The 20,863-nt window shown below is 38.0% G+C and overlaps 1 protein-coding gene across 2 annotated transcripts in view; it reads left to right on the top strand.

The window, feature by feature from the left end:
• SLC39A8 (solute carrier family 39 member 8) overlaps positions 1-20,383 on the top strand; it is a 71,925-nt gene extending 51,542 nt beyond the window's left edge. For both annotated transcript variants that reach the window (XM_035030173.1, XM_035030174.1), the window contains exons 7-9: positions 16,035-16,242; positions 16,435-16,619; positions 18,879-20,383. In XM_035030173.1, the coding sequence (XP_034886064.1) occupies positions 16,035-16,242; positions 16,435-16,619; positions 18,879-19,028 (543 nt within the window). In that variant the 3' untranslated portion in view covers positions 19,029-20,383. The remainder of the gene's footprint in view (positions 1-16,034; positions 16,243-16,434; positions 16,620-18,878) is intronic.
• Positions 20,384-20,863: the final 480 nt, after the last annotated feature.

Genomic DNA, 20,863 nt, shown 5'->3' with positions numbered 1-20,863 from the left:
CCAATTAACTTACAGGTGAACTTCTGTATAATCTGTAGTGAGTTGAGGATTGCCTGCATAGTGAAATCTCCTTAATTTTGACTCTATTAATCTAGTCATAGCTAATGAATTATGATTTGCCATATTTTGTTTATATGCTGGACTATAGGCTGGGCTGCAGAGTATCTTGGCAGCATCTATAAAAATTGCTTTTGAACGATTTGTAGGCAAGATGCATCTAAGGTTTTTAAGTTATCTAAAGAAATAATAACCAAGTTGTTATTATGTAATTGATATGCTACATTAGTCTTATCCATGCAATGTGGCCAGTTTGCTTAAGGACCTCTACCCACCCTCCACCATGCTTGCTGTGGAAGCCATTTGTTGGTGTGAGTTCTAGAAAGCAATAATAGTGTATTTATCTAAACACACTCTATACTAAATGGCTTTCACTAATCAAGCAGGACTTACCCCTATTTAGAAGAATTAGTGAGGTTTTACTCAATTAGGCTTGATGTCAAGTTAATTTTCCCCGTTAGTATAATGAAGAATTGCTATGTTGCTCTGTCATACACTCTGATTGATAAAAAAATTGAGAATGAATGCCAACACATTTTTCTTTTGATAAATGAGGAAAAAATATAAGAGGTTCAAGTAAATTATTCTGGACATCAGAAAGTTGTTTAATTCTATTGTGTGGGAAGCCCAGTTGCAAAGGAGCATAAGCAATGGAAGAGTTTAAATACATATTCTATTGCTGGTGTGTCATTAACATCAGCCTTTTCAAAAATTTTTTAAAGGTTGCATTATAAAAGATGTTCATGTCATAAATACTGGACTTGCCAACATTGGCCTCTGTCTTTTCTTTGACTTCTGCTATTTGCTCATTTGAAAATATTTATAAAATACTATATTCTTTACATGCTACATCATGCCGTTTGGGAATGATGGATCAAGACCTGGTAAGTAATTTTTACTTACATGGATTGCATGCTGGAAAATTTGCCAAAGCTTGAGTTGTTTTATTATAATAAATAGAATTTACATCCCAGAGAGAAGCACTTGGGGAGGTAGAATTTATTCTATGTTCAGTTATTCCAGGTTATATTTATTCCATATACTTCAAAATAAATATCTTAAATTAGAAAGATGACAAAGTGAAAGCATCTTGCAAATGAAGTGTGGTCTTGCCAAAATGTTTTTTGAGTTTGACAGTACTACACTATAGAGTATTAGTAGGTTCTTACACACACACACACACACACACACACACACACACTCATCTGTAGATATTTGTCTGTTTGTCTCTCTGTTCATATCTATTCACTTTTATGTCTGAGGCACATGTCCAGATCAAAAACATCACTTTTAGATAGTAGGAAGGGAAAAATGAAGGGGGGGAAATCGGAGGGGGAGACGAACCATGAGAGACGATGGACTCTGAAAAACAAACTGAGGGTTCTAGAGGGGAGGGGGTGGGGGATGGGTTAGCCTGGTGATGGGTATTAAAGAGGGCACGTTCTGCATGGAGCACTGGGTGTTATACGTAAATGATGAATCCTGGAACACTACATCGAAAACTAATGATGTAATGTATGGTGATTAACATAACATAAAAAAAAATCACTTTTGTAACTATTAATACTTCACTGATAATCTTAGTGAATAAAAAAATAATTGGAGGTAGTTTGGAGACTGAATTAGGTGCTCACTTTTAATAAATGTACCCAGTTAGAGTCAGATCATTGGTTGGGTGGTGAAATTTGATTTTACTATGTGCCTGCTTTTTAGATAGGGGATTTCAGTCTCTTTCTGAGGGTCTCATTCCAATTAAGTTAATAACTCATTTATTTTAGTTAAGTGGTGACTTTCTCCTGTCTAACTTTGCTCGCCATGTTAATTAGTGGACCAATTGATTCAGCTGTATTATAAGTTTTGAGTTCTTATCAGTAGAAAGGGGACAGCCCAATGTGTGAGCCCAGTTATTTTTAAAAAGGTTGGGAAATTATTTCTTTTTATTTCTGTTATCAGGTATCAGAGTATTAAAAGTAAAGAACAAAATTTATTTTATTGAATCTTCTTCATAGGAATACCAAATTGCTTAATGAAAATGACTTTATTTAACCTTTATAGCAACTTAGTGAAAGCTCACTAAAGTTCAGAAAAGTTCTATAGCTGAGAAAACACTAATAAAGATTATCTTTGCAGGTTCAGTAAACCTTGCAGGTCTCTGGTCTGATGCTTTCTAGTTCATCTGCTTTAATTACTAGGTTATAAAGTATGTATCAGAAAAAACAAAGTGAGGGGTCATCATTAATAGTTTTCTAGGCTGCTAAACAAATACTTAAATCTAGAGATAGTTTTACTTTTACGGAAGTAAAATTGCAAAAATCCTTTCCTGGGAAGAAATAGTCCCCATTTTCTCTGGATTCTTTATATTTTTTGTGACTTTGACCAGAATTTCAGAGTCATGCAACTTTCATGTTAATATAATAATGGCAATCTTTATTTATTTATTTATTTAATTTTTTAAAAAGATTTTATTTATTTGACAGAGAGAGACAGCGAGAGCAGGAACACAAGCAGGGGGAGTGGAAGAGGGAGAAGCAGGCCTCCCGCGGAGCAGGGAGCCCGATGTGGGACTTGATCCCGGGACCCCAGGATCATGACCTGAGCTGAAGGCAGACGCTTAACGACTGAGCCACCCAGGCGCCCAATAATGGCAATCTTTTTTTAAAAAGATTTATTTATTTACTTGAGAGAGAGAGAGGGACAGAGAGAGAGAGAATCTCAAGCATTCTCTGTACTGGGCGCGGAGCCCACTGCGGGGCTCTATCCCAGGTGTCTTGAGATCACAACCTGAGCTGAAATCAAGACTCGGAAGCTTAACCAACTGAGCCATCAAGGCGCCCCAAGAATGGTAATTTTAAATCGGGACTTTTGTGGTAATATTTCATGTTCTGAATGACATTCTAGTCTATAGGTCAAATCAGTGAAGCTGTATTAAAGGGCAGGAGATGGTATTCATTTATTCATCCTGTCATTCACTCGTCATGTATGCTTTGATCACCTGCCCAGTGCCAGGCTCTGTTCTATGTTCTGTTAACACTGTGGCAAGTTAGAAAATGTTCCTGCTTTCCGGCACTCTTTTTTATTCCAGGGGTCTCACAGTTCAATGTCCTAGGGTTGCACATGATGTTGAGGAAATTAAAATGTGGGGGTGTGATGATGTCTGCGTGGCTACTTTAGTAGTTTGGGTGGCCAGGGACACATTTAAGCTAAAATCTGAACCAGAAGAAGCAGCTATCCATGCAAAGATGAGGGAGAAGAAGGTCATGGCTGAGGGAACAGCCCGCACAGGTCTCTAGGGTGGGAAAGCTTTTGGTGGGTTTTAGGAACAGAGAGAAGGTCAGAGTAGCTACAGCACGGTGGATGCTGGTAAAAAAGACACTGGAGAAAATTCAAGATGTGGTTCTTTCTTCAAGTTTTACTGTATTCTAACATTTAAATATATCAGTCATCTCAAATAGGTGCCTGGAAGGGCAGTAAAAAATTTCCATCCATAATGCTGTCTGTAACAACAGACGGTGGATTTGAAAGTCCAAGGATGGTGTCTTTTCCCCTCAATGACTGGAAGTATTTTCAGTGCGTATGAAGTGTTAGCAAACCTCAGAACACCCGCTTAGTGTATTCTACTCAAAACCAGAGGTACTTGAATCACTGGTATCTAACAAGGTGGAGGCTGGCGACAGCAATAAAATAATCCATTATTGTAGCAACAAACTACTGAGCTCAGAAATTCTTACCTGAAAAACTCAGTTCTTTTGAGCAGTCTCTGGTTTTTATTGCATGAGCTCAGGAGTCAGATCATGTGGGTTCGAGTCCTGGCTTTCTCCATTGTTAGTTTTGTGGTTTTGGTCAAGTCCTTTCCTGTAGTATTCTCATTACTTCATCTGTGATTAGGGTATTAGAAGTACTCATCTCATGTCATTCAGGAGAGTGCCTTGCAAACAGTAAGCACTCCACAGTGTTCATTGCCTTTGTTGCTACTACTCTTATTTTTATGCCCCCTTCTCCAACAATCTTCTGAAAAATGTGTCAGTCTCCCAAAGTGAGATGCAAGATGGCTGCTGATAAAAATCTTCTGTCTTTTAATGGTCCCTGGGATGGAGGTGGGAGCATTCACTCTGAGATCTGTTGGCGAGAACGTCATTCCCGCATTCCACTTCTCCACTCGGTTTAGCAAAACAAGTCCCCATTCCCCATCATTTATTTAAAGAACACACTTACTGAACACCTACTAATGTTAAACTCTGGGCTGAAATGAAAACAAATCCTTGTCCTCCAGGAGCTTTTGATCTGCCTCCACAACTTTTAGTCACAAAGAATTGGCAAAGAAACAGAAGACAACAGAAACACTTCTGCACTTGTAGAGTTTTCTAATGTAGCTGAACCAATTTAGAATTGATGAACGAACATTCATCAGTGCACACCCTTTTCAACGTTGTGTGTAGGTGTCCATGTGTTTGCTCTTTGGCGAGATTGGAATGGATACTTCACATGACAACGATTTGTGAGCCTGTTGTGAGAGAAAATGTACTTTTACTATTATTACACCTTAACTTCTACAGACAACAAGTATTCAGAATGCCTGCAACAGTGCTAGATACCGGCAAACAGGGGCGGACAAGAAAGAAGATAAAATTCCTCATCTGTTAGAGATGACGGCCATGCCTGTTTGGCATAAGTGTTAAAAAACCTGTCTCTACTCTTTTTTAGAGGTATAACTTTGGGTGTATTATTTAACCTCTTCATACCTCAGTTTTCTCATCTGTAAAATGGGCATAATAACCACGTTGGGAAGAGTAAATAACTTGTACTACTAATGTTGTCATTATTACTGTTCTGGGCCAGTGAGTATGTCCTGTATCTTCCATGCTCAATTCCCCACTATAAAACTTCTTAAACTGGTGAGCAAATCTTCAGAGTGTCATAGTGACATCTTTAAGAGGGAATGAGGTCCTGCTACCCTTATCCCCTGTGCATTCCCACTCCTCACTTTCCAAATATGAAGTAGAGATACTACCTGTTTTCCTGAACTACTGAGATATAGACCGGGTTGCTGGCTGCCCCCTCACAGAGAGCAGCTTTTGATTTCTGACTCCCTGGTGCTCATTTTCCTTTCGACCCCCGACCAATGGCCTATTTCCTAACACCTCCTCTAGGGTCCTAGTTACCTGCTTGGTCACAGTGACCGCAATTAGCCTTTGCTCTCATCCCTCCTGCCATCTTTACTTCTTTGTCTCTTTTCACTTTTCTCAAGCTTCTTGCCCTAAGGGGCTTGCATTTCTAGATCTTCTCTGCCAATCAGAGAGCACGCTTTCATCTTTTGAAGGCTGGTTAATCAATCATTTGTATTACATTAGGTGGAATCTTCTACATTTCAGTTCTTTTGACATAACTTGTGTCTAATGTAATTACACAACGGGCAGCTCCCACATGGGGCTGGTTCCTCTACCACACCCCATCCTACCCCTCTTTCCTTGTCTGAACTATTCTGGAAGTTCTGATGCTGAGCAATGTAGATATTCCTGGATTTTGGGAACACTACTTTTCAAGAGCCCAGCAACGTTCTCCAGCTTACTTTAAAACTTAACCAGTTTCCTGGTGCCTCCTGACTCTCTTTAAGACTTCTCAGTAACAGCGAGAGTTGTGTGGGCTGGGGCACACATTATACAGGCTTTTTATAAGAAATGATATCCTGCTTCCCGAACGTATCAGAGAGCATTAACGCTATCCCTATCTGTCGTAGCAGTAGGCAACCTTTTAGAGTGGTGTAAATGGTCCATTAGGATAACTGCAAATACTTATTAGTGTATACTTTAAATTCCATTGGCAAAATAGTAGCATATTTCTTGAAAACCTGTCAGATTTCTCCTAAGTAATTTTTGTCAAGACGGTAAAATGATATGGTCCCAAGCTGAAAATGAAAGGCAATTATTTCAACTCCTAAAGACCAAAACAACTTTACTCACATTCCACTGAAGGGATGGAGGGAAAGGAAACAATTTTCAAGGTTTCTGGAAATTGTTATTTTCCTGTTAATGGTTATTTTCATTAATGAGGGGAGTTTTGGAAATAGGTATGAGATTTTCCTAAAACAAAATGACCAGAGACTAAGCACATTTGAATTATGTTTGGTTGCATACATTAAAGATAAAATTGATTTCTTCTTTCTTATATGAAGTTTCATTTTGGTTATAGTGATCTGAGACTGACTTTTCTGGGCCAGAGGAAGGACAAAGGAACCACCAGCTATAAAGTACATCAAGATTACTACAAAATACAGTCATAAAAGCAAAGCCCACTAAATTTTTACATTTGCTATTTTTAAAATTTATTTTTATTTTTTATTTTTAGAGAGGGAGGGAGAGAGCGAGGCAGAGGGAAAGGGAGAGAGAGAGAGAGAGAGAGAGAATCTTAAGCAGGCTCCACCCCAGTACGGAGCCCGATGTGGGGCTGGATCTCACGACCCTGAGATCGTGACCTGAGTTGAAATCAAGAGTGGGTGAGCCACCCCGGCACACCTAAAATTTTGCATTTGTATGGCACCTTTAACTCATTATGATATCTTTAAATCTATTTAATCCTTTTTGTAATTTTCCCATTAAGATATATTTGATGGTATATGTAGAGTCTGTGAGCATTCTGTGTGGAAAGAGCATTAGACTTTAAATCAGTCATGTTCTTTCCAGAAAGAGGTGGCACATTCAACTAAGGATAAATAATAAATAGGAAAGGGAAAATTTACAAAACTTTGAGCAAGGTGTAAGTGAGCTACAAGGGAGAGTGCAGTAAAACTGGGACTTGGAATAGTGGAGCTATGAGTAATCTTATCAAGCTAAGAATAATCAAAGGGAAAAGGGAAAGAAGAAATTACTAGAACCTAGGAGATAGTGTTGTACAGATAAGCACTGTACGTGGAACAGTGATCTTTAATTAGGGACATAGCTAGCTCAAGTTACCCCTCAAGTAAGGAGCCCAGGAATAAGTACCTTGGTCTCCCTCTCATTTTTCCCTCCAATTTTATGTTAGAGTTCTTTGTTTGGAACCAAACTAGAAGCCAGGAACATGGGAGCCCTTTGACACAGTTGATACTGGTCTCCTAGAGCAAAGAACTGGAAAAAGAAGGGTGGAAAGTGGATCTGGAAGGGGAAATGAAAGATACCTCGTATACTCCACTCCTTTTTTTCTGTCAGCCTCCACTCTTTCCCTTCATCTGGGTGAAAAATGCATGTCCCCAACACAGAGACTGCATGAATCCCCATCAACTACTGTGTGGTATATCATCCCTGTGTGACAGCAATTCAGTAATATGCAATCTAGAACTAAAATGTTGGCCACCACCAGTATTCTTCATATAAATACCAAGGGACGGAGATAGGGAGAAGAGATGCAATTAAGGAATATAAATTTAAATAATAGCTGGTCCTAGCTTCTGTAGATGGTTATAAGGCCTATGCTGGTAATTATAGCTGCCTCCTTCCACTAAACCTTCTGTATTTAACTCACTGTCTGGTATCACCTTGACTGGTAAGGTCCTTTTCCAATTGTGGTGACCCAGACCTTCATTCCTGCCAGATCTGAGTCCTTGGTGGTCTGGTCTTCACTGGGTTGTTGCTCTTCTTCCTTGACGAGGATCACTAGGAGGGGAGTATAAGAAGTGCCCCACTAAATTTCCTGAGTTCCAACATTGTTTTTATCTTTATTCTGTAGCAAAAACTCAGGTTTTCCTGATCATTGGGTGCCATTATCCTAGACAATATAGTGACTTCCTCATCTACCTATGGTTTATGGATATAAAGAACCTTAAATTTCCTGGGGTTAATCTCCACTTCCAATGAATCGGAAAATGACCATGTTTTCTGGTGGATGAATTATTCCTTTGGACATTAGGACCTTCAGACTCACCAAGTCTAAGGTTTTGGGGACAGAAAGCAAGAATCTTTCAGGTGAGTTATTAGGTGTAAACATGAAATGGGCCACCCTAACCTCCACTGGACCTGTGCATCCCTATAGCACTGATAGTCCCATATATTTGGTATAAGGCATATATCTTCATTCTATGGGCAGAGCTCCAATCTTTCAGGATTTTATCTCTTGGCTTACACTTTAGCTGAGCCTTCACTAGGGCATTCCATAATTCTATCAGGCTATTTCTTCTGTGAAGGGGAAAGTGATATGACATGTGAATTCTAAGGATTGAGCCAATTGTCTCACTTGCTTTGCTGCAAAATGGTTTGGAGACAATTTATATAGGTTATCTTGGCTATATATCAGGCATACTATAAATCCATGAATGATGATGCTAGCAGAAACACTGAAAGCAGGGAAGGCATATTACATATGTCTATCTTTCTGAGTCCAAAGAGTACCTCCTTATGATGGGAGGGGTCATCCTGCCTCTGCGTATAGCCAGCTGGGCCTTCACATCCCATTGGGTGATGATGCCTCTTTGGAGGTTCAGCATCAATCCTGGTTTTTGACAGGTTGGACCTTCTTCGGTGCAAGCCAGATCAACCCTGGCTAGAAGAAGAGAATGCTGAGCTGTGAATAGTCACCATCCCCACTATTCTGACCCCTTTGTTTATGGGTCCATTAAACCAACATTAGGATAGCTAATGAAAGATACCAAGTGATGTTTACAGTTAGATCTTCTTGTTCACTTTATTATTGAGACTACCCTCTGTGATGATCTCTCATGAGAACATCTTCACACTCTATGCCTTTTATAAGAGGTCCGTCTGTATATTTCTGTCCAGATCTCCTTGCCACCAATGTCCAACTGTGGTTTTTGGAAGTTTCTGACAACCTAGCCAACTTCCTAGCACCCAGCCACCAGTTAGTATAGATCTATATATCTCAGTCATTTCTTTTACATGAATTTTAACACTACACCTAAAAGTTCTGCCCATGTGCTATATATATTTCCTTTGGTAAGGTGTCTGTTAAGGTGTTTGGGCCATTTTAAAATCAGGTTGTTTTCTTATTGTTTAGTTTTAAGAGTTCTTTATATATTTTAATAGTTCTCTATCGGATGTATCTTTTGCAAGTATTTTCTCTGTCTGTGGCTTGTCATTCCATTCTGTTGCCATTGTCTTTGGCAGAGCAGAAGTTTTTAATTTTAATGAAGTTCAGGTTGTCAATTATTTCTTTCATGTGTTGTGCTTTTGATGTATCTAAAAATTCATTGTCCTACTCAAGGTTATCTAAGTTTTCTCCTATGTTATTTTCAAGGAGTTTTATAGTTTTGCATTTGCATTTAGGTCTGTGATCCATTTTGAGTTAATTTTTGTGAAGGATGTAAGGTATCTAGATTTTTTGTTTGTTTGTGGATGTCCACTGGTTCCAGCACCATTTGTTGAAAGACTACTTTTTCTCCATTGCTCGGCCTTTGCTCCTTTGTTAAAGATGAGTTGACCATATTTATGAGTCTGTTTCTGGACTCTCTATTTTCTTGATCTATTTGTCTGTTCTTTCACCATTATCACACTGTCTTGATTATTATAGCTTTATTAGTAAGTCTAAGTCATGTAATGTGAGTCCTCCAACTTTGTTCCATTCCTTCAATGTTGTGTTGGGCTATTCTAGGTATTTGCCTTTCCATATAAACTTTAGAAAGACAAATACCCACAAAATAACTTGCCAGGATTTTGATGGGGATTGCATTGAATCTATAGGTCACATTGGGAAGAACTAACATCTTGACAGTATTGATTCTTCCAATCCATAAACATAAAATATCTCTCCATCTATTTAGTTCTTTTTTGATTTCTTTTATTATAGTTTTGTGCTTTTCCTCATACAGACCTTGTACATATTTTGTTAGATTTATATCTATTCATTTTTAGGGGGGTGCCAATGTAAATGGTATTGTGATTTTAAATTCAAGTTCCACTTATTCATTGCTGGTATATAGGAAAGTAATTGACTTTTGTATATTAACCTTGTTGTACATCCTTGCTATAATTGCTTATTAGTTCTAGGAGCTTTTTTTGTCAATTCTTTTGGATTTTCTATGTAAACAGTCATGTTATTTACCAACAAAGACAGTTTTATTTCTTTCTTCCCAACATGTATATGCTTTTTATTTCCTTTTCTTGTCTTATTGCATTAGCTAGGACCCAAGTAACTTTCTATAGGCACAAAGAGATTTAGGAGCCATTACTCAAACTCATGCCAATTTGATGCCAAGACACATATCCTTCAGTCATTAAGCTAGCTTGCACTCAGTGCTCCTCTCCTTAAATCTCACCCCTTCCCCTTATTTGCAGCCTCCTAAAATGTCATTTTATTATTTTTATTTATATTACATTAATTTCTCTTTCATGGGCATAGAATTTATATATTTCTTTGCATATAATTTTCATCTTTTGTTGTTATTTATACTTCCTTTTACCATCTTCATTATGCTTTTTGGTGGGTTGCTCCTTTCCTTTTTGGTTTGGTTTTATTTTTATCAGAGTTCTTCCTCTGCAAAATTCTTCTACCATTGGATTTAGAATTTGGAATTTAACTTTTACCTGGAATGGTTGTTGACATATAACAGACAATAAACCATAAGAACATTTTCATTAATCATGGTTCATTTTGCCTCCCCAAATGCCAAATGAGATCTGACTGTGCTCATGCTGGTCTTTGCAACCATCAACCCAACAAAAAAAGTTTAATTTTCACAGGACAATACATGCTCTTTTCAGTGCAGGCAAAATCTGGATGGCAGCCTGATTCTCCAGCTTTACCTTGTTTGCTGATGATAACTCCTGAATCATGACAGGTTCACTTTTCCCTCTTGCTATTTCTCATCCCATGGCTTGAATGTTTTGTTTTCTGAGTATTAAAATGATATATAATAAAAGCAAAAAAAATCCAGAACACCCATAAGAGAAAAAAAGCCCTTAAGGATTATCCACAGTACTGTCTCCCAAGGAGAACTGTGATTACCGATTTTGTAACTATCATTCCAAATATATTTGCACTTAGACCATCATGGAATTATGTAATAATATTTATTTTAACAAAATATTGTCCATGCTGAGATATACACACACACACACACACACATATACACACACATATTTTACCTCAACACTATGTTTTGGACACCTTTAAATGTGGAAATATATAGGCATTCATTGTCTCTACTACTCTGTAATATTTCACTGCACATGTAAGCCATATTTATATGATTCATATCTTACTAAAGTATAGCTAAGTCCTTTTTTCTTTCCTTATCTTCCTCTTCCTCCTCACCCTTCTTTTTGTTCTCTTCCACTTCTTCCTTTTTACTCTTTTTCTCCATCCTTCGTATCTTACTCTTCTATTTCTCTTCCTCCTTTCCCCCATCATACCATGCCTCCTTCTCCTTATGTTCTTCCTTTTCTGCTCCTTATGCCCTCCTCCTCTTTTTGATCTTCCTCCTCTTTGCTTAAACATAACGATTCTGCATTAAGTCTACTGGATTTCTTAATTTTTATTTTCTTAGTACTTTGTTTTCCTTTTCCTTTTTACTTCTTCCCCTCTATACTTACATTGGGATTCTAGTCTCCCCTCTACTCTTATAACTTTGGTCCATGATATTCTTCCCCATCCCCCCATTCTGAGTAGTCTGGACCTTCACTTTGACTTTTATTTCCATTGATAACTAAGATGAGAGATGTTGATAGTCTTGCTGATGATTACATGGTAATTCCTGTCAGAGCCAAGGTAGAACTCGGTTTTCCTGGGTTTCAGAACTAAGGTCTTTTCACTGGATTGAATTGCCTCATCATGGCTGAGGTTAGAAACAGCCTAAAAAAAATAGCCTAAAAAAATAGCCAAGGGAAAAAAAAAAAGAGAAAAAGAAAAAGAAACAGCCTCAAATGTACTATGCAAGTCACAGAAGCAAGCAAACAATGATAACAACAGCAAACAAAAATAAAGAAAAGGAAAGAGACGAATACTCACTAACTTAACTAGAGGGTCTTAAATTTAGTGTTTTCTTTGCTCAGTGACTTAGTATCAGGTGAATTAAAAACAAGCTCTTTGTGGGGTACATGCACCCCAATGTTTATAGCAGCAATGTCCACAATAGCAAAACTGTGGAAAGAGCCAAGATGTCCATCGACAGATGAATGGATAAAGAAGATGTGGTATATATATATACAATGGAATATTATGCAGCCATCAAAAGGAATTAGATCTTGCCATTTGCAATGACGTGGATGGAACTGGAGGGTGTTGTGCTGAGTGAAATAAGTCAATCAGAGAAAGACATGTATCATATGACCTCGCTGATATGAGGAATTCTTAATCTCAGGAAATAAACTGAGGGCTGCTGGAGTGGTGGGGGGGTGGGAGGGATGGGTTGGCTGGGTGATAGACATTGGGGAGGGTATGTGCTATGGTGAGCGCTGTGAATTGTGTAAGACTGTTGAATCACAGACCTGTACCTCTGAAACAAATAATACATTATATGTTTAAAAAAAAAAAAAAGAAGATAGTAGGAAGGGAAAAATGAAGGGGGGGAAATCGGAGGGGGAGACGAACCATGAGAGACTATGGACTCTGAGAAACAGACTGAGGGTTCTGGAGGGGAGGAGGGTCGGGGGATGGGTTAGCCTGGTGATGGGTATTAAAGAGGGCACGTTCTGCATGGAGCACTGGGTGTTATACGCAAACAATGAATCATGGAACACTACATCAAAAACTAATGATGTAATGTATGGTGATTAACATAACAATAAAAACAGTAAAAAAAAAAAAAAAAGTGATATAGCCAGTAAGCAACAGAGGCAGGACTTGACCACAGTTTCGAGTCCAAAAACATACTCATTCACTTATGTTATAAGGCAGTACTAAAAGTTGAAATCTAGTTCTGTTCTATCTTAGGTAAGAAACCTATCACCCCAGAACTGATTGGAACAAGAATATATAGCTCTAATTTGTGGAATTTTAAAGAAAAAAAAATGATACAAGCAGCTTTATAATGTAGGAACTCTATGGAAATACCTTCCCTCGCCCTCCTTTTACTCCTAAAGACAAAAACAGAAAAAAGAAATAAAACTTCATGATGGTTAAATTTCCAGAAAAAACAAAACAAAACAAGCTCTTCGTGAATATTTGCCTACTTATGTTTGTTCCAAAAGTATTAAAAATGCATGGCTGTTAACCAACCCAACAGTGTCATTTGACACATAAGCTTATAGAGCATAAGAAATACAGTCAATAATATCTGTACTTAGAGGTAAGAGAATCATGCCTGATATATTAATTTAATTTCTTTTTCAGAATTAAAAGAGTTTGTATACAGATTCTGTACATAATATTAGGTAGTCAAGATTTGGTCTTTTAATCTTTTCCCTAAATCCTCACAAGTAAATAAAGACATTATAAATATTTGATTAGGTAAACCAAATTGGAAGATGAAAACAATTGGTCTTATTAAGTGTCTCTTGGCAGTAAGTTTTTGCAAAGCCAAGGTCTCTTCCTCTGTGGCTTTTCTCATGACCACTTTTGTTTCTTCTTTGGCAGTTATTTCTTCCTGCTCTGGGGCATTTCTTACCCAAGTCACCCATATGACCTGTACTAAATCATGATTGTTTATTATGTTGTCCATTTATGATGTATCAATTGTTAAATTAATTAAATAAGGAGGCCATTAAACTGGGGTGGCTCTAATCCTTGGCAGCCTATATAAACAAATCATAATCTAAGCCTGTAAATGTCTCAAGGTTTAAGAAATTGAAACCTAAAGACAGTTGGTCACAAAAAGCCAACTGGGTGTTAAGTTATAGCCAATCAATAGTTTTCTTGCTTTGCTTCTGCCTTGTCTCTGTAAAAGTCTCTCCCTGAGCTCCTGTCGATGGAGTGCCCCTAACCACATCTGGTTTGACACTGCCCAATTTGAATCACTTTTTTTCAAATAAACTCTTAAAGTGTTAAATTTACCTCAGTCTATCTTTTAACACTGTAAAGTAAAAAGACCACATTTGAAGAGCAGATGGAATTCTTTTTATGCTGCTGAGATTTACCTTTAAAATGAAAGGAGATTGAACACTTACTCCGCCATTGCTTCAAGTGTTTAGAAGAGGTTTTTTTTTTGAGAGAAAGGGGGTATTCTCCTTGTGAATTGCCTTCAGAGCCAATTTCGAACAAGAAGTGTCCACCCACCCCCATAAATCTGGAGTAGTAAAACAGTTACTAAAAATAGTCCACTTATTGCTTTTGCATCCCTCGGTAAGCTCACCAACATTTCTGTGTTTCAGTTTCTTCAACTCTAGAATGATGATAATAGTAGACCTTAATTCACAGAATTGTTCGAAAGGAATTAAATATCTTAAGTACTTAGAGCAGTGCCTGGCACATGATACATGCTAGTTGCCTTGCGGTGTCTCCTCCTCCTACTATTACAGCTCCCGCTACTTCTACAACCACGGCTACCACGAGTAACAGTCCTCCCTCCTTCCGTGTTAATTTAAGAATTTAGGGGCTCCAAGTGACTTTTGGCTGTGTCTACACACAACAACATCCCCCAAAGATGAAGATTTGCTGCTAATGACAATGAAAAGGTGTATTGCAAGACCTAGTCTATTCTGAAAGAGCAGTCCCCAAAGTGTTTTGAGCAATGAAGCGACATTGGAATAAACCTAAAACCTCTCAGATGATGGCTTGGAAGGCAGCCCTTCTCATCCGGATGTATACTGAACAATTTTTAAATAGTCAGTCATATTCTTTACACCTTGTTTCTCCAATATAAATACACTTCTTGAAGACACAAGTTGTATTTTCCACTTCTGGGCACTCCCCATAGCATTCAGCACACTGTTTTACAGATTGCAGATGCTCAATAAATATGTTGATTAACTGTTGAGGTAGAGTTGAGGGGAGGAGAATTAGGAATAAAATGTTCCCCAGTTAATTGCAAATTGCTTCCCTACTTAAAAATAAATTTGCATTTTATTATCTTTTTCTCCAGTTTCTGGAAAATGCTTTAGTTGGCGTTTGGTATTTGATTTTATACAATTTTGTAAATTTCATGGAAATCTAAATTCTTACAAAGGTTTTGTTGTAGGATTTTCTGTTTTTATTATTGTTGCAAAATGGAAAGAGGTGTTAGTGCAAAGGCAAGCCTGTTCCATCACATTTCATGAAATGTGTTAAGAGAATCATTGAAATTTAGAGCTGATAGGAAACATGTTACAGCTTAATCACCCAACACGCTACTTTGGAACACAATGGAAACTTAATAAGTCATTGAAAAATGTATCATTTAGTACATTATCTTCATTTCACAATTGAAGAAACTGAGGCCCAGATTACCTGCTCAGATAACATAGGAGGGATTACAGTAAATGTTCTTTGATGTCATTGTGCTTTAAATATGGATTTCACATGTACATTGTAACATGGAAAAAGACTTTAAATTTAGTGTTTGAAAAACTTCCTTTATTTTAAAGTATGCAAATGAATCGAATTCTTAGGTTAGTATCTGTTACATTTTAGGAAGGCAATAGTAAGAATTGTTTATACAAATCAAAAGGATTTTTTTTTAAGGGGAACCCAGAGTAAAATGTCTTTTAAGTGGCTTGTTCAAGGCCTGTCAACCTATTCATTTCCTTTTTCCCCACCATAAGTTTTTGTTGTCATTTTGTTGTTATTGTAAGTGATTAGGAGTTCTTAACCACTATGAAAGACTCTCTGTTGGAACCATGTGTCTTTCTGAATACATAACACATCTCTTACTTCTGTGTATCTCTGAGACTTTCAAGAAATGTTGGTTATTGGGGCACCTGGGTGGCTCAGTGGGTTGGGCGTGGACTCTTGATTTCTGCTCAGGTAGTGATTTCGTGGTAGTGAGATCGAGCCCCCACATCAGGCTCGGGCTTGGAGGCTCTTTGGGATTCTCGCTCTCTGCCCCTTCCCCCCAGCTCCTGCAAACGTACCCTTTCTCAGTCTCTCTCTAAGAAAAAAAATATATTGGTTATTTTGTTGGTTGATTTTCTGTTATTTTACAGGATGGCAAAACGGAGTCAAGTTCGTGTACCTGTTTGAAGGGACCCAAACTGTCAAAAATAGGAACAATCGCCTGGATGATAACGCTCAGTGACGCCCTCCACAATTTCATAGATGGCCTGGCGATTGGGGCTTCCTGCACCTTGTCCCTTCTTCAGGGCCTCAGTACTTCTATAGCAATTCTGTGTGAAGAGTTTCCTCATGAGTTAGGTAAGAGGCTCTGTTCATACTGTGAAAGTCAGTCACTTCGTGGTTTCGGTGGGTGAGACCTTTTAGGCGACACACTCTTAAAAATCCCACTGATACATCAAAATGAGGGAACCCTGGTTGGACATCGATGCGTATCTTTTCTCATCCCAAAAGAGCCCAAACTATTGACTTGATGTTTTCTTCTTCTTCTAGGAGACTTCGTGATCCTACTCAGCGCAGGAATGAGCACTCGGCAAGCCTTGTTATTCAATTTCCTTTCGGCGTGTTCCTGCTATGTCGGGCTAGCTTTTGGCATTTTGGTGGGCAATAATTTTGCTCCAAATATTATATTTGCTCTTGCTGGAGGCATGTTCCTCTATATTTCTCTGGCAGATATGGTAAGAAATTTTAAAATTTTGTTTTAATTTAAAATTTAGAATTAAACATCTGGGTTATGAGTTGACTAAGGGTAACCTTCCACTTTCCACAGTGTGGAAGTTCTGTTGTAATTTAAAACATTCTGGCTCAACAGATAACTCTTTTATATTAGTAGTAATTTGAAAGTGATTCTCACTGATCTTTCGATCTATGATCTTATTGGTAGAAAAAGAAACGATTTTCTTCTGCTGAAGTAGAGATATTTCCCCAGGTTTTTTGCCTTGTGGGAGGTAAACCTTGTTCTCTATTATAGTATGTCCCCACGGGACCTCTCCCCCCTCTTTTGTGAGGATGTCACATTTAGGAGGGAATAACTTGTTAGAGTAAATAGCATTTTGTTATTTCAAAGTTATAAACAGTGGCAGCCTTTTGGGTTGAACTAAAGCTGGTAAATTGAAATAGGACAACATTGACTTGGGTCAGTATTTATTTTTATCTGTTTATGTCCGGGGCTGTGTCTACGTCTTTATGTCTTTTATGTGTGTGTGTGAGAGAGAGAATAGCAATGGTCCTGTGCCCTGTGCATTTTCAAATGAATCATAGACAGCTTTCTAGAAAATGAAAATATGCTCCAGATATGCAAATCAAGGAACATTTCCTTTGCATTTGGAACTGAATATGTATTACATACATAATTTAATAATTTAGCTCCCTTCATCTGCATTCTTAGCTCCAAATGATAACTGTCTAGCTCTGTTCCTTGCTCTTTGCAGGCCCTTATCAGAGCAAGCATTTCATCTCTTGGAACTGTCACTGCATTTATATTTTTCTTCACAGAATTAATGTCTCATACTGTATGCTAGGGCATCACTGCTTTCTTGGTTATAAGAATGGAATCTATTAGAATTGTTCAGTTTAAGGAAATAATCCTAATAAATGATGCCATATGCCCTTATAGCAGTTTTGCTTTTTTCAGAATAGTTTCACAACTTTCACTCACTTGATCCTGGTAACAACTTTCTTAAATCAGGCACATGGATTGATGGGATTCTGGAGACGTCTTGGATGCTTTGGTACAATGTGCCATTGTATATATAGCAAATGGTTTTGGAATATGTTTTTAAAAGCCGGCATTTACAGATCTTATGGAGCCTTTTCAGTAGAGTTTATTTGCTGAGTGAGTGTAGATTTTAAGTACAGAACTTAGAGTTTTATTTGCTTTTACTGTAATGTGATTGTTATAGCCTTCAATCCTAAAAGAGCACATGATTTATTTAAAAACCTTAAGGTTTTGGGGCGCCTGGGTGGCTCAGTCATTGGGCGTGTGCCTTCGGCTCAGGTTATGATCCCAGGATCCTGGGATCAAGCCCCGCGTCGGGCTCCCTGCTCGGCTGGAAGCCTGCTTCTCCCTCTCCCACTCCCCCTGCTTGTGTTCCTTCTCTCGCTGTGTCTCTCTCTGTCAAATAAATAAATAAAATCTTTAAAAAAAATAAAATAAAAACCTTAAGATTTTGTGAGGGGTAGAGCAAGCAGAAGGAATTAAATGCGTAGTGATTTCTAAAAATTTACTTGATCAGCTACTATTGATTGATATTTCTGTGCCTGGCCTGGAATTTGTAAGGCACTGGGGACACTGGGGTCAGGAAAGGAAGCACAGGCCCTGCATCTGTGGGGCATTCTGTCTTTAAAGAGAGGAAACTGGAAATTCAATGAACAAAATCACACTCCATGACTAAATAATTAAAAGTAAAAAAGTCTGTGAGCTAAGAGGAAAAGCAATCTCTGCGGTGAGAGATGATGTTAGGGGAATCTAATATAGGTTAGGAGGGGCTAAGGGAAGCCTTGCTAGTAAGTATGATTTAAGCTGAAACCTCAAGGGTATAACTCATTGAAAAATTGGAGGGGGAAGAGTTCAGATAGCAGTTTGGCTGGGTGTGAAGATTTTGATGGGGGAAAGGGTGGATCTAGTTGAGGTCCTGAAAGAATGGTGTGGATGGAGCATAGAGAGTGAGGGGGAGAGAGAGAGAGAGAGAAAAATAGGAGGCATAAAATGAGGTAAATCCCATTCCACTGATTCACTCACTTGGGGAACACTATTTCCATACTTTTATTCCTGTTGGTGTCTGATAGGGCTAGATCTCCCTTTAATGCTATCTATACTAAAACATTTACACATCCAAATTAAATCCTCACCCCCACACCCCACAGAAATCTCTAGGCGACTGTTTTACATTTCACCACCAGATGGCAATAGTTATCTAACAATGTCTCTCTCTTAGTTTCCAGAGATGAACGATATGCTGAGAGAAAAGATAACTGGAAGAAAAACCGATTTTACTTACTTCATGATTCAGAATGCTGGAATGTTAACTGGATTCACAGCCATTCTGCTCATTACTTTGTATGCCGGAGAAATCGAATTGGAGTAATGGGAAATGAAAGATGGTGTTATTAATGAAGGCATTTAATAAATAAAAACATCTCCAAAGGGATATTTAAGCTGATCCTATTTAGTTCAAAGATAATCTTGTTTTCAACTGTAGGTCAAGAAAACTGATTATTGGTTTCAGATCTGTTAAATAGGCCATTATCTGTTGTGAAAAATGCTTCAAAGTGTTTTCAGTTCCCGTCCGAAAAGGCTGGGACACGCGATCTTTGGTCAATACCCACTTCTTCTTCTTTCATGCATTCTATGACCACTTAGACACCCAGACCCAGAGAAAAATACGAGCTAGGTTGTATAAGCCTTTAAACCTCCGTGGCAGGCTCAAAAGCTCACACGGTTTCAGAGTGGTTTTCTTTCAGTTAATTTGTTCCAGTGATTTCACAAGTACATTCAAATGTGGAAGAGGATTGACATGTATACAACACAGATAGAAATGATTGCAAGGCCTTAATGAGCCAGGAAAGAAAGATTGCTTACAGCTTCTGTTCTGTTTTATGTACCCGTTAGGGACTCGTAGGATTGTTTTAAAAACCATCCTAAAAAAATGTGAATTATGATACCAGTAAAGTTTTGTTAGCCCTACTAAGTTCAGACTTTATCTCACATCTTATCGCTAAGTCAAAGTTCTGCCAGATCCCACACAAATCCAGAATTAATTTTTTTAAATGACTTAGGTTGCAATCGCACCAAGGCACACGGCAGAAAGTGTGAGGCTGGGGCTGCTCGGCTTCAGGATACCGTGCATTTTTGCTTTGTGAAGGGAAAGACTATGTTGGTTTATAGAAAGAAACTGAATGTAATTTTAAGCAATTTACTTTTAAAAATAAACACAATTATTTAGCAGAGGATATTTTAAATAAATGCAAAATAACAGGCAGACCACTGTATGGCAAGGACTGATTAACTAGAAAACACATTCCTTAATGGATAATTGAGAGCGATCAGTAAAGACTTCTGTGTTCGGTCTACATTTTTTCTGTATGGCATACCTTGAGGAAAACTTCCACACACCATGGTTATTTTTGTACCTCTTTTAGGTGATAGGGCCTATTTGCTCCCTTAGCAGCTATAGAAAGCTGGTCTGCAGTTGAACATCCTGACCCCAATTCACACTCCCACGGCACTTCAGGGGAGATGATTGACAGTGAGGAAAGTGATGGATAAAAGCCAACAATGACCTCAGGAATCACATTTTCCCACAGGCCATACAGTGATGTCACACAGCAACAATGCAGATTAGATCAACGTTTAACACGTCTGTTAATGTAGACTTCACTTTATGACTGACAATTTAAGAAATTCTTGTTTGACCAAATAGTAAACACCTTTGAAGCCGTGCACTGTGTCCTTCGTTATTCATTTTAATATGTGTCCTTTTGAGTGACTTCCATGTACCTGGCATTATGGGGAGAGAGATATATAGGAAATTGGTGATGTGTTTATTGCAAATATAACAAATATTATTTGTTATTCAGCAAATAAATACTGTAAAGATTAATCAGTAAACATAGAATCTATTTTTATCATTTAATCGGTTTACATTCAGTCTTAAGAAATAATCTTTACCTTTTTAAAGCACAGATTGTATGTCTGGGTTAAGAAGCTATTTACAACATGATATTAAAACAAGATAGTTTAATGAACTGTCATTTGGTGTAGATCATTGTGTATGTGGGCTACCAGGGTGCTTTATATGACTTTCTCCACCTGTTGATCTTTTGACCGTTTTCCTCAACTATGAGGAGAGCAGAGGCAATAGGACACGGAGGCCCAAAAAGCAAAAAGAAAATTACTACGTATTGGAGGTTATGGTTGCAG

Source organism: Mirounga leonina, unplaced genomic scaffold, assembly GCF_011800145.1.
Source record: "Mirounga leonina isolate KUSES-001 unplaced genomic scaffold, KU_Mleo_1.0 Mir_357, whole genome shotgun sequence".
In the NCBI taxonomy this organism is placed as follows: Eukaryota; Metazoa; Chordata; class Mammalia; order Carnivora; family Phocidae; genus Mirounga; species Mirounga leonina.
This window is presented reverse-complemented; position numbering and strand designations above follow the sequence as displayed.